General features: G+C 39.6%; 1 protein-coding gene across 2 annotated transcripts in view; it reads left to right on the plus strand.

The window, feature by feature from the left end:
• The window catches only part of PNPT1 (polyribonucleotide nucleotidyltransferase 1), a 59,686-nt gene that overhangs the window by 2,209 nt on the left and 41,424 nt on the right, over positions 1 to 16,053 (plus strand). Inside the window, exons 2-8 of one of the 2 annotated variants that reach the window (XM_017859893.1) lie at positions 3,979 to 4,039; positions 5,255 to 5,329; positions 6,698 to 6,803; positions 7,939 to 7,988; positions 10,496 to 10,559; positions 10,655 to 10,702; positions 11,568 to 11,681. In XM_017859893.1, the coding sequence (XP_017715382.1) occupies positions 3,979 to 4,039; positions 5,255 to 5,329; positions 6,698 to 6,803; positions 7,939 to 7,988; positions 10,496 to 10,559; positions 10,655 to 10,702; positions 11,568 to 11,681 (518 nt within the window). The remainder of the gene's footprint in view (positions 1 to 3,978; positions 4,040 to 5,254; positions 5,330 to 6,697; positions 6,804 to 7,938; positions 7,989 to 10,495; positions 10,560 to 10,654; positions 10,703 to 11,567; positions 11,682 to 16,053) is intronic. The other variant, XM_017859894.1, reaches the window with a different exon arrangement.

The following is a 16,053-nucleotide window of genomic DNA, read 5'->3' on the forward strand; positions in this document are numbered from 1 at the left end:
CAATTCTGATTTTTGAGGGAAGAGGACATCTTTGCCATTCTTCAAGGACTGCACATGCTTCGAAGAAATGCCCAGAACATTTCATTCAGCAGTCACGGACTGTGAGATAGGCACTAGATACTCAAAACAAGATGCAGCTCCTACCCTCCATATTTTCCATAAATAATCTACTTTGACTCTTTTTTTTATTAATCAACCTGTTCTTTTGTAGATAGTTCTCTTTAAACTTGTGTCATGTATTGAAATAACTAGACTCATAAATATCATACTTGCTGGATAAATTCTTTCATTTTTGTCTTGTTTGCCATTGGCAACATTTATTGAGTGACACATTATATTTGTTATATGTATTCTTTACTGCATTCTAGAAGATTATATAATTATTGTAGGTGTTTTTCAGGTAGTATATTTAATGCTCACAGTAACCTTGGAGGCAGGTGTTTAATTTTCATTTCAGCAATCTGTTATTGAGCATCTACTATGCATCAAATCACTGAGGATATTCAACAGAATATGCCACTGTGGACAAAATGTTAAGGCAGTAGCCCCGTTAATGGAGTAGACCTGTAGCTTCACAGCTTTTCTTCCCTGTGTTTTGGGCCCACTGCGGTCTAGTGAAAGATCCTCCACTCCCCTTCACAGAGATCACTTAGGTATTCAGAATTCACATTGGTAGACAGAATGCCAGTTCCTGGTAGGTTTTGAGAAGTACTGATAGCATCTTACTCGGGGTTAAACAAAATTTCAAGATGTCAAATTTACATTTGCCACAGGAAACCATTACTGAATACTGATTTCAGCTATAGGTTGTTGCAGGTCTGTGATACTACACAGTATGACTGGTTTTGAGTATCCCATTCCTTCCATCTACTCCACGTATTAATCCAGCACCAGCCTCCTCTCTGTACCTCATTATTCCCATTAGTCAGGGGAGACCCATTTTATTGTAGGCTTTCATCAGTATACCATCTGTGTTGACTAAGTAGAAACCCAACTAGAACTTCTCAAATATCCCCTGATTTAAAAAAAAAACTAATATTTCAGAGTCAAGAATTTGATACTACAAAATCACTGTATTAACATATATTAAATGTACATACTTTGTTCTGACTTTCAAACTTAACAAAATGAGTCTAACTGAACAGATAAATATGCTTTTCATTAATTCAGGCTTCTGGCAGAGGTATTTAACAGGTGAAAATATTAAAGGTTGTTCCTTCATCTCTTTGGTATGTGAAGGACAGAATAATCTTATTTGGGGCAGGGCTTTGGGCCTGTCTGCATGCTTGTGTTTGGTTTGTGCATTTTCAGCACCAGACTATGAAAGAATATTGCTGAAGCTGAGTTCATGTGACAGAGCATCTTCCTCTGTATCTTCAGGGGTCACTGACTTGGTTTCATCTCAAAACACCTTTTGATGAATCTTGAGCTCTTTGGCAAGTTTTGCTGGTCTGTTTCAAGACCTCAGTAAGCTCTTTTTGCATTCTCTGCTGAAACTGGGGAATAAGGCTGATAGTGCTGCCTATTTCATGTATATAAGACAGCTTTATTAAGATATAATTCACATACCATACAGTTCATTTAAAGTGTACAACTCGTCTGGGAGCAGTGGCTCATGTCTGTAATCCTAGCACTTTGGGAAGCCAAGGCAGGAGGATTGCTTGAGTTTGAGGCCAGGAGTTTGAGACCAGCCTGGGTAACATAGTGAGACCTCATCTCTACAAAAAATTTAAAAATTAGCCCAGTATGGTGGTGCACACCTGTATTTCAAGCTACTTGGGAGGCTGAGGTGGGAGGATTGCTTGAGCTTGGGAGGTCAAGGCTGCAGTGAGCTGTGATGGCACCACTGCACTCTAGCCTTGGCAACAGAGCAAGACCCTATCTCAAAATAAATAAATACAGATAAATAAAGTGTATAATTCAATGGATATTAGTATATTCAAAGTTTTGCAGCCATTACCACCATCAATTTTAGAATACTTCTTTCACCCTAAAAAGAAATTCATTAGTAGTAGTCACTTAAATTTTTTTCTCCAGCCCCAGGCAACCACTAATCTACTTTCCATCTCTGTGGATTTGCCTATTATGAACGTTTACTATGTGGAAACATAGTCTTTTGTGACTGCCTTCTTTCACTTAACATAATGTTGTCAATGTTTATTCATGTTGTAACATGTATAAGTACTTTGTTCCTTTTTATCACTGAATAATAATCCGTTGTATGAATTATACCACATTTAGCTTATCCATTCATCAGTTGATGGACATTTGGGTTGTTTCCATTTGGGAACTACTATGAATAATGCTACAAGGAACATTCATAACAGGTGTCAAGTGGTACTCATTGTGATTTCGATTTGCATTTCCCTGCTGATAGTTAATGATATTGAGCATATTTTTATGTCCTTAGTGGCCATTTGTATATCTTCTTTGGAGAGATGTCTGTTCAAGTCCTTTGCAAAGTTTTAAAATTTAGTTGTCTTTATTGTTGAATTGTAAGCATTCTTTAAATATTCTAGATATTAATACAAGTCCCTTATCAGATATTTGGTTTGCAGATATTTTCTCTTAATATATGGCACTTCTTTGGCTTTCTTAAAGTTTTAAATTTTTATGAAATCCAACTTACCTATTTTTTCTTTTGTCATTTATGCTTTTGATGTCATATTTAAGACTTTGGCCCAAGTCTCTGAAGATTTACTCCTGTGTTTTGTTTCTAAGACTTTTATTGTTTTAGCTCTTAACGTTTGGGTCCAGGATCCATTTTGAGTTAATTTATGAAGATTCATTCTTTTTTGCATCCAGTTGTTCACTATTGCCTCACAAGACTACTCTTTCCTCGTTGAATTGAAGATTATTCTTTCCCCTTCTGTTGAATATGAAGGTCCTTATAAGGCAATATTTAGGAGTTTATATTTTGTCCTAAAAGCATTGGGAGAAATTCTCAAGTTTTTTGTTGTTGTTGTTGTTTTGGTACGGAGTCTCACTCTCCCCCAGGCTGGAATGCATTGGCACAATCTCGGCTCACTGTAACTTCCGCCTCCTGGGTTTAAGCAACTGTCTTGCCTCAACCTCCCTAGTAGCTGGGATGATAGACAGGCACCACCATGCCCAGCTAATTTTGATATTTTTAGTAGAGATGGGGTTTCACCATGTTGGCCAGGCTGGTCTTGAACTGCTGACCTCAGGTGATCAGCCTGCGTCAGCCTTTCAAAGTCCTGGGATTACCGTTGGGAGACACCACGCCTGGCTAAAGGATTTTTAAGTAGGGAAACAATCCTGTTTGTATGTTAAAATGTTACTGTAGTCAACAAGGTGAGAGATGATAAGAAACTGTACTAAGATGGTAAATGGAGCCAGGCACCGTGACTCACACCTGTAATCCCAGCACTTTGGGAGGCCAAGGCAGGAGAATTGCTTGAGGCCAGGAGTTCAAGACCAGCCTAGACAATATAGCGAGATCTCATCCATAACAAAAACTAAAATTAGCCAAGAGTAGTGGTGTGCACCTGTAGTCCCAACTACTCAGGAAGCTGAGTTGGAGGATCGCTTGAGCCCAGGTGTTCAAGGTTACAGTGAGCTGTAATTGTGCTATTGCACTCCAGCCTAGGCAACAGAGCAAGACTGTCAAAAAAAAAAAGAAAAAAGGCCCAAAGCCCCCCCCCCCCCACCGCCCCTGCAAAAAAAAAAATAGATGGTACATGGGAATTAACATTTAGGGAAGCAGTTAACTTCTGAACCTCCAAAATGCTTTCCTGTTCAGATCAATCCTGTGCCTTGGTTTCTGTATTCTTCTTTAAGTCTCTCTTAAATTCCCCTTTTACTTTTGATAACGATCATGGATTCTGCCCCTTTTTGTTGGTGGGGTGGGTGGGAGGGGGTTAGAATCTTCCCTTAGAATCTTTTATTATTTTATACTAAGCAGGAATTGTACAGATAACCTAAGTCTTCTTGTATTGCATTTTTATTTTTAAACAGGAAATTAGAAATATCCTCTGGAAAGCTGGCCAGATTTGCAGATGGCTCTGCTGTAGTGCAGGTAAAAGTCTAGATTTTAAAATTCATCTTAAAATGGGTACAGAGACTCATACTAAATGTGTAACTACAACATCGTGTAACTACTTAGGATTTGGATACTGGAAATTAATTCAGATACTACTAAGATAGTTTATACTGTAAGAATCATTCCAGACAACCAGAGGGCTGCATGTATTCAGTGACCTATTTTTTATTTTTATTTTTATTTTTATTTTCTAAGATGGACTCTTGCTCCATCACCAGACTGGAGTGCAGTGGTGTGATTTCGGCTCACTGCAACCTCTGCCTCCCAGGTTAAAGCGATTCCTTTGCCTCAGCCTCCCGAGTAACTGGGACTACAGGCGTGCACCACCACACCCAGCTAATTTTTTTATTTTTAGTGGAGATGGGGTTTCACCATGTTGGCCAGGATGGTCTCGATCTCTCTTTTTTTTTTTTTTTTTTTTTTTTTGAGACAGAGTCTCACTCTGTTGCCCAGGCTGGAGTGCAGTGGCGTGATCTCAGCTCACTGCAACCTCCGCCTCCCGGGTTCACGCCATTCTCCTGCCTCAGCCTCCCGAGCAGCTGGGACCACAGGCGCCCGCCACCACGCCTGGCTAATTTTTTGTGTTTTTAGCAGAGTTGGGATTTCACTGTGCTAGCCAGGATGGTCTTGATCTCCTGACCTCGTGATCTACCCGCCTCGGCCTCCCAAAGTGCTGGGATTACAGGCATGGGCCACCGCGCCTGGCCTGGTCTTGATCTCTTGAACTCGTGATCCACCTGCCTTGCCCTCCCAAAATGCTGGAATTACAAGCGTGAGCGACCGCGCCTGGCCATTTTAAGTGACCTTTAACATCCTTTCCAAACTTCGGCTTCTCTTTTATGCATTAATAAATTCTGTTGTGCTTTTCTAGAGAAAGTGATTTTGGTATTTTCTTCTATAGTAATAATTGGGGAATTTTTCCTTATGTATAGCCACATAAGAAGTAGAGAATACTATTCAATTCATTGGATATGACTAAATTACCTGTTCATCTTGCCTTATCCATAGCTTTTGAAAAGCTCAGAGATCAAGATTGGACTACTTGTGAATAACTGTTTTTATTTCATAATCATGTCATAGAATTACATATCTTTTCTTGAGTTTAATTGGAGTAAGGATTTATTCAATTGCTACTTAGATGCTAATATCTGATTTCAAATGAACTTACCAGTGTTGTTCTTTATGTTTAAGTCAGGTGACACTGCAGTAATGGTCACAGCGGTCAGTAAAACAAAACCTTCGCCTTCCCAGTTTATGCCTTTGGTGGTAAGTTTTTGCTGATTTATCTGAACTGTAATATGGTGTAAGTTAGTGTAGAATGTATAATATTTTTGTCCAGTGTCTAGTGAGTGGAAAATACACATCTAGTGAGTGGAAAATATGAACTTGCACAACAAAGAATTTTTCCTAGTTTTTTGATGTTGACTCATTAAAAGAGTATAAACTGCTTCATAAACAAATACTAGGATTAAGCATGCTTTAGAATTTGGAGCGTCCAGGTGCATAAGTTGACAAGAAGATTGGAAGTGCATGACTACTTTGACACTGAATAAGCAATGAATTCATTTCCCTCATAGTTTCCCTTCAGTATGACTCTGCAAGTACAGTCAGCCCTCCATGTCCTTGGGTTCTGCATCCATGGATTCAACCAACCATGAATCAAAAATATTGGGGAAAAAATTGCATCTGTACTGAACACGTACAGACTTTTTTTTCTTGTCATTCCCTACAATACGGTATAAAAACTGTGTAGCATTTACTTTGTATTAAGGATTATATGTAATCTAGAGATTGATTTAAAGTATATGAGAGGATGTACATAGGTTATAAACAAATACTATGGTGTTTTACATCAAGGATTTGAGCATCAATGGATTTTGATATCCGCAAGAGGTCCTAGAACCAATCTCCCAGGGATACCAAGAGACAACTGTATATGTTTAGTAATGAGCTCATTAGAATTTTATAGCTCCCTTCTGTTATGAAAAGGGGGGTACAATTATATTTAACAGAGTTGATACCCAAAAAAGCAATGTTTGACTTGCTCAGAATGAGTATCTGTGGGAAATAGTGAGTCTTCCACGCTTACTGTTGAGTAGAAGACTTTTTTTTTTTTTTTTTTTTTTTTTAAAGAGACGGGGTCTTGCTCTGTCACCCAGGTTAGCGTTGTTCAGTGGTGTGATCATAGTTCACTGCAACCTGAAACTGCTGGGCTCAAGCAATCCTCCTACCTCAGCCTTCTGAGTAGCTAGGACTATGGGCGCAGGCCATTGTGCCCAACTAATTTTTTTTTTTTTTTATGGGGGGTAGAGATGAGTTCTTTCTGTGTTACCCAGGCAGTTCTAAAACCCCTGGCCTCAAGTGATCCTCCTGCCTTGGCCTCCCAAAATGCTGGGATTACAGGCGTGAGCCACTACACCTGAATATTTTTTTAAATCACTTTGCGGAAACATTTCTATCAACTTTCCTTTCCCCAAAAGATATAAAATGCTAAATAAATAACATATTTTCTGCCCTGAGTCTAGACTGTGTTGTTGGCAACCTCAGGAGAAGTAGCATTCATATAGTAGTTCTTACAGTATAGTTTGTTTCTACAAAAAGAATTATATGAAGCTTTTTTTTTTGCTGCTTCAGGTTGACTACAGACAAAAAGCTGCTGCAGCAGGTAGAATTCCCACAAACTATCTGAGAAGAGAGATTGGTACTTCTGATAAAGAAATTCTTACAAGTCGAATAATAGGTAAGATATTAACATAGATGCATTCATCTTCTCTGATATGCCTATATTAGCATCTTTTGCATCTGTGTTCTACAGTATATCTTAAGTTTTCCTTCATAGCATTAACACCACCTAAGATTGTTCATTCTTTCTCTTCCCTCACTCAAATGTGGGCACTGTGAGAGAAAAAAGCTTTTGTTTCTTCACCGTTGAATCCCTAGTACCTGTTATACTGCTTAGCACAGAATAGGCATTCAATAAGTATTTGTTGACTAAATGAGTAAATTTCTATTGAGCATATGAATTTTATGGTCCATGCCTCTACTCTGTTGAATCTATTCCTAGTACATTTTTTCATGTTCAGAATAGTAATTCCTAAACATTATATTTATCAGCTACTGAAATAATGTCCATAATCTTTCAAATCTTTAACATCCCTACATATTGTGGGATCATATGTAATTTATAGCTCTTCTACCCATAAATTGCTTTTTTTTTTTGAGACAGAGTCTTGCTCTGTCACCCAGGCTGGAGTGCAATGGCGCAGTCTTGGCTCACTGCAACCTCTGCCTCCCGGGTTCAAGTGATTCTGCTGCCTCAGCCTCCTGAGTAGCTGAGATTACAGGTGCCCACCACCATGCCTGGCTGATTTTTGTATTTTTAGTAGAGACGGGGTTTCTACATGTTACTCAGGCTGGTCTTGAACTCCTGATCTCTTGATCCGCCCGCCTCAGCCTCCCAAAGTGCTGGGATTGCAGGCGTGAGCCACTGCGGTCGGCCAGAAATTGCTCATTTAGGTATATTTATATACAGTCTTCAGACACAAAGTAGCAAGGAAGCATTTTCTTTTGGTCTGCTATTGGTCTTAAGTGTCTTTGTTCTGCTTATATATGTAACTGTTGCCTGTGGAACCAGAATGAAAAATTGCTCCCCAATCTTTATTGTTAATGTGCTCCTTCTGTGTTTGTTTTTTGTTGTTAGGGCATGGTATGTAATAATGGAAGTACTGACATTTATCTGTGTCCCTCTTGGTAAATTGGTCCAAGGGGATTTTTCTTGAAAACATATTGAATGGCTATCTATATTAGTTCAAAAGTTTTGAACTGTAAAGCAACTCTGTCAGTATGGTTTAATGTCTTTTTTTTCCTTTTGGCAGATCGTTCAGTTAGACCGCTCTTTCCAGCTGGCTACTTCTATGATACACAGGTAGGTTCTGCTTTAGGTTTTTTAGTTGCCAGATCAATCAAAAATTACTTAATGAATCTCTGTAATACTTCCTAGACTAAACATTAGAAAGAACATAAAATTTTTTATGATACTGTTATATTTTACAGTAAGTTTTCGAAAAGAGATAGTACTTTTTTTTTTTTTTTTTGAGACCGAGTCTCACTGTGTCACCCAGGCTAGAGTGCAATGGTACAATCTCAACTCACTGCAACCTCTGCCTCCCAGGTTCAAGTGATTCTCCTGCCTCAGCCTCCTGAGTAGCTGGGATTACAGGCATGTACCACCACACCCGGCTAATTTTTGTATTTTTAGTAGAGAATAGTTTTCACCATGTTAGTCAGGCTGGTCTCGAGCTCCTGACCTCGTGATCCGCCCCCCCGGCTTCCCAAAGTGCTAGGATTACAGGCATGAGCTACTGTGCCCAGCCAAAAGATAGTACTTTTACAAAGCTAACATTTATTCATTGTCTATTTGAGTTGACACCTGAATTATGAGTAGGAGTTAGCCAGCCAAGGTGTGTCAGGGAAGCATTGAAAGTCCAGAGGCAGGAAAGAAATTAGTGAGTTTAAAAAGAAGATCAGCGTGACTAGAGTGAGTGGAGACCAGATCAGGCTGGGAATAGGACAACCAACGTAGCTAATTTTTATTACCTAATTTTATTGCTGGATCCTCTGAACCTCTACTTTATTATATGTTAATACTTTCTGAATAATATTTTCTTTCAGGGTAATGACACATATACTTAAATAACCATTTTATTCATTTGAAATAAATAAATACACCTTGCAAATAAGCCTTTGCAAGAATATCACAGCCTTAACCTCAGGAAGTTTTTTTTTTTTTTTTTTTTTGAGTCAGGGCCTTCTGTTGCCCAGGCTGGAGTACAGTTGGCATGATTATGCAGCCTCAAACTCCTGAGCCCAAGTGATCCTCCCCACTTAGCCTTCTAAGTAGCTGGGACTACAGGCACAAACCACCATACCCAGCTAAGATTTTTTTTGTTTTTTGTAGAAAGGGGGTTTCACTATGTAAGCCAGGTCTCGAACTCCTGCTTTCAAGCAATCCTCCTGCCCCAGCCTCCCAAACTGCTGGTATTACAGCTATGAGCCACCACACCCAGTCAGAGAAGTTTTTTTCTTAAGTGCATGACATGGGCACATTATTGCAGTATAAAGTTTGTTTCATCTATGCTTATAAACAGAACTTTTTTTTTTTTTGGAGATGGAGTCTCCTGCTGTCACCCAGGCTGGAGTGCAATGGCGCAATCTCAGCTCACTGCAATCTCCGCCTCCCAGGTTCAAACGATTCTCCCTGCCTCAGCCTCCTGAGTAGCTGGGATTTCAGGTGCCTGCCACCACACCCAGCGAATTTTTTTGTATTTTTAATAGAGATGGGGTTTTGCCATGTTGGCCAGACTGGTCTTGAACTCCTGACCTCAAGTGATCCCCTGCCTCAGCCTCCCAAACTGCTGGTATTATAGGCGTGAGCCACCACACCCTGCTCAACAGATTTTTTTTTTTTTTTGAGACAGAGTTTTGCTCTTGTTGCCCAGGCTGGAGTCCAGTGGCGCAGTCTCAGCTCACTGAAACCTCTGCCTCCAGGTTCAAGTGATTCTCCCGCCTCAGCCTCCCTAGTAGCTGGAACTATGGGCATGCACTACCACGCACGGCTAATTTTTGTATTTTTAGTAGAGACGGGGTTTTGCCATGTTGGCCAGTCTGGTCTTGAACTCCCAACCTCAGGTGATCTCCCCACCTCGGCCTCCCAAAGTGCTGGAATTACAGGCATGAGCCACCATGCCTGGCCTAGAAAATATTTTTATATGATAGAAAGAGCTAACATTTACTGAATACTTGCAACATGCGAGGACTGTGATAAGTGCTTTACCTACAGTATTTATCTAATCCTCATAGGAACCCTTTGGGAAGATGCCATTATTTTTCCCATTTATTTATTTATTTAGTAATGGAGTCTCACTCTGGCATCCAGGCTGGAGTGCAATGGTGCAATCTCAGCTCACTGCAACCTCTACCTCCTGGGTTCAAGAGATTCTTCTGCTTCAGCCTCCTGAACTGGGACTGCCTTAGCTGGGACTACAGGCACTGGCCGCTACACCCGGCTAATTTTTGTCTTTTTAGTGGCGACCGGGTTTCACCATGTTGATCAGACTAGTCTCAAACTCCTGACCTCAGGTGATCTGCCCTCCTCAGCCTCCCAAAGTGCTGAGATTACAGGTGTGAGCCACCACGCCTGGCCTATTTTTCCCTTTTAAAGATGAGAAAGCTTTTCGGGTTTAATTTAAGTAATTTATCCAATGTCAAGCATTTAGTTAAATGATAGCCAAAATTAAGAGGTTTGGCTACAAAGCCCCTGCTTTTAGCCATATGAGTGCTCTTGTATTTTAGGCCAGGATGTTAACCTAAATGATAACCCTTCCAAATCAAACAGATTATTTTAAGTGCTTCAAATTTTTTCTCTTTTACCAGGTTCTGTGTAATCTGTTAGCAGTAGATGGTGTTAATGAGCCTGATGTCCTAGCAATTAATGGCGGTAAGTATAAAAGTGGAGATGAAAAGTTATCAGTGTTGATTTTTTTTAAAGCAATGAAATTTTAATTTCAGCCCTTATTTTTCTCCATTTTTAAGCTTCCGTGGCCCTGTCATTATCAGATATTCCTTGGAATGGACCTGTTGGTAAGTTAGGATTTGAAAATAAGAAATCATATGTATATTTTTTTTCAGTAAGTAGTAGTGACCATGAATTGAACTAGATGACATTCTAAGTCTCCCTTCAGGTCTTTCAGACATTTTCATCCTTGTCGTGGGTTCTGTTTCTAATAGCAGTATGTTATGGTGTTATAGATTTTATGTCCCTAGATATTTTGACTTCATAATTGCCTCTTTCCATTAGAGGACTTCTTTTTTTCTTTTTTTTTTAACTGGGAAATTATCAGAGTATATACTCCTTCAGGATAAAATTAATGTAACTTATAGCTGTTACAAGTCATAATCATGCAATATAAAAATGGCTCATTGAGTAAATAATTATCAAGTGTCCTAGGCAGACCAGGCCCTAGCAATACAATGATGAAAGATGCAGTTCTTGCTTTCAGCATAAAGAAGACAGATAATTATTTATAATCAGTGATATTATAAAAACATAGTTAAAGTGCTAAGAATGTGATAGAGAAGAGCAGGTTTGTTTTTGTGTGGTCAGGTTGTCAAGGAGGGCTCCTCAGAGTAGTCATTGTGTAAGCTGAACCTTAGTAGGGTCTGGTGTTAAGCGTTTGCCTTAGAGAGAATGCTCTAGACCAGGGGACAAACATGAGCATAATCCCAGAGGTGTGGAAGAAGTGGTATATTTGACCAATTCAGAGTGGTCCAATGAGGCCAGAAGGTAGGGTGGGGTGGGATGTTCTGTGGGTCTTAAATACTGTGTTAGAAACATGGATTTATTCTGTGGTCAGAATCAAAGATAGGGTTGAAGCCATCACTGGAATAATGTCTTGAAAACTGGGAATTTCCATTAAATAGTTGCCAACGTTCTAATACATTTTAGGGGCAGTACGAATAGGAATGATTGATGGAGAATATGTTGTTAACCCAACAAGAAAAGAAATGTCTTCCAGTACTTTAAATTTAGTGGTTGCTGGAGCACCTAAAAGTCAGATTGGTAAGTTGTTTAAATACCTCATTTTTTCTGGATTTTACTTACAAGTTCTGGCTTCTTACACTAAATTTAAACTCTTTGTGTGTATGTTTTGTCGGTAGCCATAAAAATTTTGGTTATGTTTTATCTCTGTCCTATTTTGTAGTGCTCTTGCTTCATATCAAATGATACCTAAAATTACAGGATTTTACTCAATTTTATTTAAAATATACAAAATATTTACCAAGATCATTTCAGTAATTATTTTAGACTAATATTTAGTCTAAGAATAATTTCAGTAATTATGTTTATAAGTTATTAGTCTAAATAACTTAGTTTAAAAATAGAAGTTCTAAGTCTGGTAGTAACCATTTTATTAGTTTAAATATTATAATTTAGCTATTTCTTTCTAAGTCTGCTTGGTATCCTCTTGAGAAGTGACCCATTTCTACTAGGTGGAAAACGAGTAATAAAATAGAAGAAATGCATTGACCATGGGCCATTTTCACATACTCATTGTAACAGAAATGCCATACTTGCATGAATGAAAATCAGGTCCTTGTTCTGTGGAAGGAAAATGGACTTTAGCAGTCAGAATGACCTGGATTTGAAACCTGTCTCTGCCACTATAATCGTGTGATCTTGGACAAATTATTTAAGGGCTTTTATTGTTGGTTTATTCTACTATGTGATGTTTGATGTGTGGGACTTTTTGACATAGGGTCTTCTGATGTGGGAACATTTTGATGAAACAAACTATTCAACTATTACTGCTTTTTTGTACAAGTAATATGTGAAACATCTCATTTCCAGCTTCTGCTTCTGGTATATTAGCCAGTGATAAAGTTAAAACTAGGTTCTATACGTTAGAAAAATCCCCATGTATTAGTTGGTGGTTGTGTTGTCAAACAAAATAAGACTTAAACAAGATGGAAACTTTATATTTCTCTCAGGTAAAAGAAATTCAGAGGTGGTAAATCTAGGACAGTGACAGTGGTTCCATGACATCTTAAGAAATCTAGATTCCTTTTAGCTTTCTCCTCTGCTATCCTCAAGATGTGGCCTCATCTTCATGCTTATGAACTGGCATGAAAAGCTCTGGCCAACGTATCTGACTTGTAGGCAGGAGGAAGAAGAAAGAAGGGAATAGCAAAAAGGTGTGTGGCAGTTGAGTGAGTCAACCTGCGTTTTAAGCAGCTTTCCCAGAAATCCCCACACAGCAGTTTCTATTTACATCTCATTGAGCAGAACTGTGGCACATGACTATACCCTCGACTGCAAGCAAGGCAAGGAAATGATTTTTGTATTCTGCCTCCGGAAGGTGGGATTCATACTGTGGGTAACTGTCAAAATGTAGAGAGGATATTCCAAAGAATGAGGAAGCCATGAATAATAGATGATGTCTACTTCATGTTTGAGCATCTCGGAGCCTTGAGCAAAGTTTTGGTTTCCCATTCATCTGCACCTGAATTTTTTGCTGAAAGTTACAGTGTTCGTTTATTCTCTATTAGTAAACTAGTCTGGTTACTTTACAGGGTAGTTATGAAGATAGGAGTCAAGGTTTGCAAAGTGCCCAGCATGTTACTGGTACCTAATAAGCATATAGTTAATACTTGCTATTATCATTAAGACACAGAAATAAACCTGTTGCTAATTGTTCATGTAGCCGCTATCTGCCTTAGAGTTTGAACTCTTCTAATTGTAAGTAGACATTAGAGGAATGGACTAATTCACAATTTTTTTTTTTTTTTGAGACTGAGTCTGGCTCTGTCTCCCAGGGTAGAGGAGTGCAGCAGTGCAGTCTCAGCTCACTGCAACCTCTGCCTCCCAGGTTCAATTGATTCTCCTGCCTAGTCTCCCAAGTAGCTGGGATTATAGGCATGTGCTGCCACGCCCAGCTAATTTTTGTATTTTTAGTAGAGACGAGATTTTGCCACGTTGGCTAGCTTGGTCTCGAATTTCTGGCCTTAAGCGATCCACCTGCTTCGGCCTCCAAAAGTGCTGGGATTACAGGCATGAGCCACCGCACCCAGCAGAACCAAGGAATCTTTGCTGCACATATGGCATGCCATAGAAACCCCATAGGCAGACTTCCAGCTGGCTCTTCTCACCTGTTGCTCTCAGGAGGGAAGAATGAGACTCTAGAGACTGCATAAATTTCAGAGAGTAGTCTTGGGTAGAGGGAGACTGAGAGTAATTCAGAACCAACCTGTAAGGAGATGGTTTTTAGGAATTACCAGCCTCCAATTTATGACTTTTGTATCACTATTTCCATGCAGCTATTTAACCAGCTCTCTGCATTCATAAAGATGCATCAAATATGCATTTTAACCCCTTGTTTACCTGTTAAAGTTAACATCGGGTCCAAGTGAAATACCACCATCATGGAACTTTTGTGATACAAAAATACAAAAAAGTAATTGCTACTATTTCATTATTAAAATATTTAGTCATCCAAATCTTTTTTTTTTTTTGGAAACCAAGTCTCTCTCTGTTGCCCAGGCTGGAGTGCAGTGGCACGATCTCGGCTCAGTGCAACCTCCGCCTCCCAGGTTCAAGTGATTCTTTTGACCCAGCCTCCTGAGTAGCTGGGATTACAGGCGTGTGCCACCACACCTGGCTAATTTTTGTATTTTTAGTAGAGACAGGGTTTCACCATGTTTGCCAGGCTGGTCTTGAACTCCTGACCTCAGGTGATCCACCCACCTTGGCCTCCCAAAGTGCTGGGATTGCAGGCTTGAGCCACCACTCCTGGGCAGTCATCCAGATCTTTAGAGTATAATCTTATAGGGCAAGAATAATTACTCCATGCTGTCAACTGCTGGATTACTTCAACACCAACGTTCTGAACAGTGCCATTTAGATGCTTGTTTTCAACTGGTATATTTAATATCACTAATATTTCTGTGTGTGAGAAGATATAAGTCAGGAAAAAGTATACCAATAACATGTTTTTAGAAGAGATTTTGTGTCTAGAATTTATAACTTCAGCTAATCTCAAAACTTCATCTTCAACTGCTAAAATGGTTGACAGTTTATAGCAATCTTTGTTTTCGTTTTGTTTTTAGTTGAGATGGAGTCTTACTCTGTCTCCCAGGCTAGAGTGCAGTGGTGCGATCTCGGCTTACTGCAACCTCCACCTCCAGGTTCAAGTGATTCTCTTGCGTCGGCCTCCCAAGTAGCTGGGACTACAGGCACGTGCCACCACATCTGGCTAATTTTTTATTTTTATTAGAGATGGGGTTTTACCTGTTGGCCAGGCTGGTCTCAAACTCCTGACCTCAGGTGATCTGCCTGCCTCGGCCTCCCAAAGTACTGGAAATACAGGCGTGAGCCACCATGCCGGGCCTATAGCAATCATTTTGACAAGCTTTTATGTTTAAATTTTTAGCATCCATGGCAGTGTTGTCCAGTAGAACTCTCTGCAGTGAAGGGAATGTTTTATATCTGATCATGTGGCTACTTAGCACTTCAGATGTGGCTAGAGTAACTGAGGAACCAAAATTTTAATTTTGTCTAATTTTAAATCATTTAAATGCAAATAGGCATATGTGGCTAGTAGTTACTATATTGGACAGCACAGCTCTATAGACTCAACTATAAGGAGTGTTCGTTCTTTCTTTCTTTCTTTCTTTCTTTTTCTTTCTTTCTTTCTTTTTTTTAAAGACAGAGTCTCACTCTGTCTCCAAGCTGTAATGCAATGGTGTGATTATATATATTACTACAGCCTCAAACTCTGGGGTTCAAACGATCCTCTGTCCTCAGCCTCCTGAGTAGCTGGGAATCCAGGCACATGTCACCACACCTGGCTAAAGGAATTTTCTTATAAAATGTTTTTTAAAAGGAATTGCATTAAAGTTTAATGAGTGAAAACAAAATATATTTTGGGGGGAGGTATCCATTTTTCTTTTCTTTTCTTTTTTTTTTTTTTTTTTGAGATGGAATCTCTGTCGCCCAGGCTGGAGTGCAGTGGCGCGATCTCGGCTCACTGCAAGCTCTGCCTCCTGGGTTTACACCATTCTCCTGCCTCAGCCTCCCTGGTAGCTGGGACTACAGGCGCCCACCACCTCACCTGGCTAGTTTTTTGTATTTTTTAGTAGAGACGGGGTTTCACCGTGTTAGCCAGGATGGTCTCGATCTCCTGACCTTGTGATCCGCCCATCTCGGCCTCCCAAAGTGCTGGGATTACAGGCGTGAGCTGCTACGCCCGGCCCCATTTTTCTTTGTCATATTCTTTTTTTTAAAATTTTATTATTATTTTTATTGAATATAGCATCTCACTATATTGCCCAGGCTAATCTCCTGGCCTCAAGCAATCCTCCTGTCTTGGCCTCCCATAGCACTGGAATTACAAGCATGAGCCCCATGTCCAGCCACATATATATATATATATATA

This window comes from Rhinopithecus bieti, unplaced genomic scaffold, assembly GCF_001698545.2.
Source record: "Rhinopithecus bieti isolate Rb0 unplaced genomic scaffold, ASM169854v2 scaffold_52849, whole genome shotgun sequence".
NCBI lineage: Eukaryota > Metazoa > Chordata > Mammalia > Primates > Cercopithecidae > Rhinopithecus > Rhinopithecus bieti.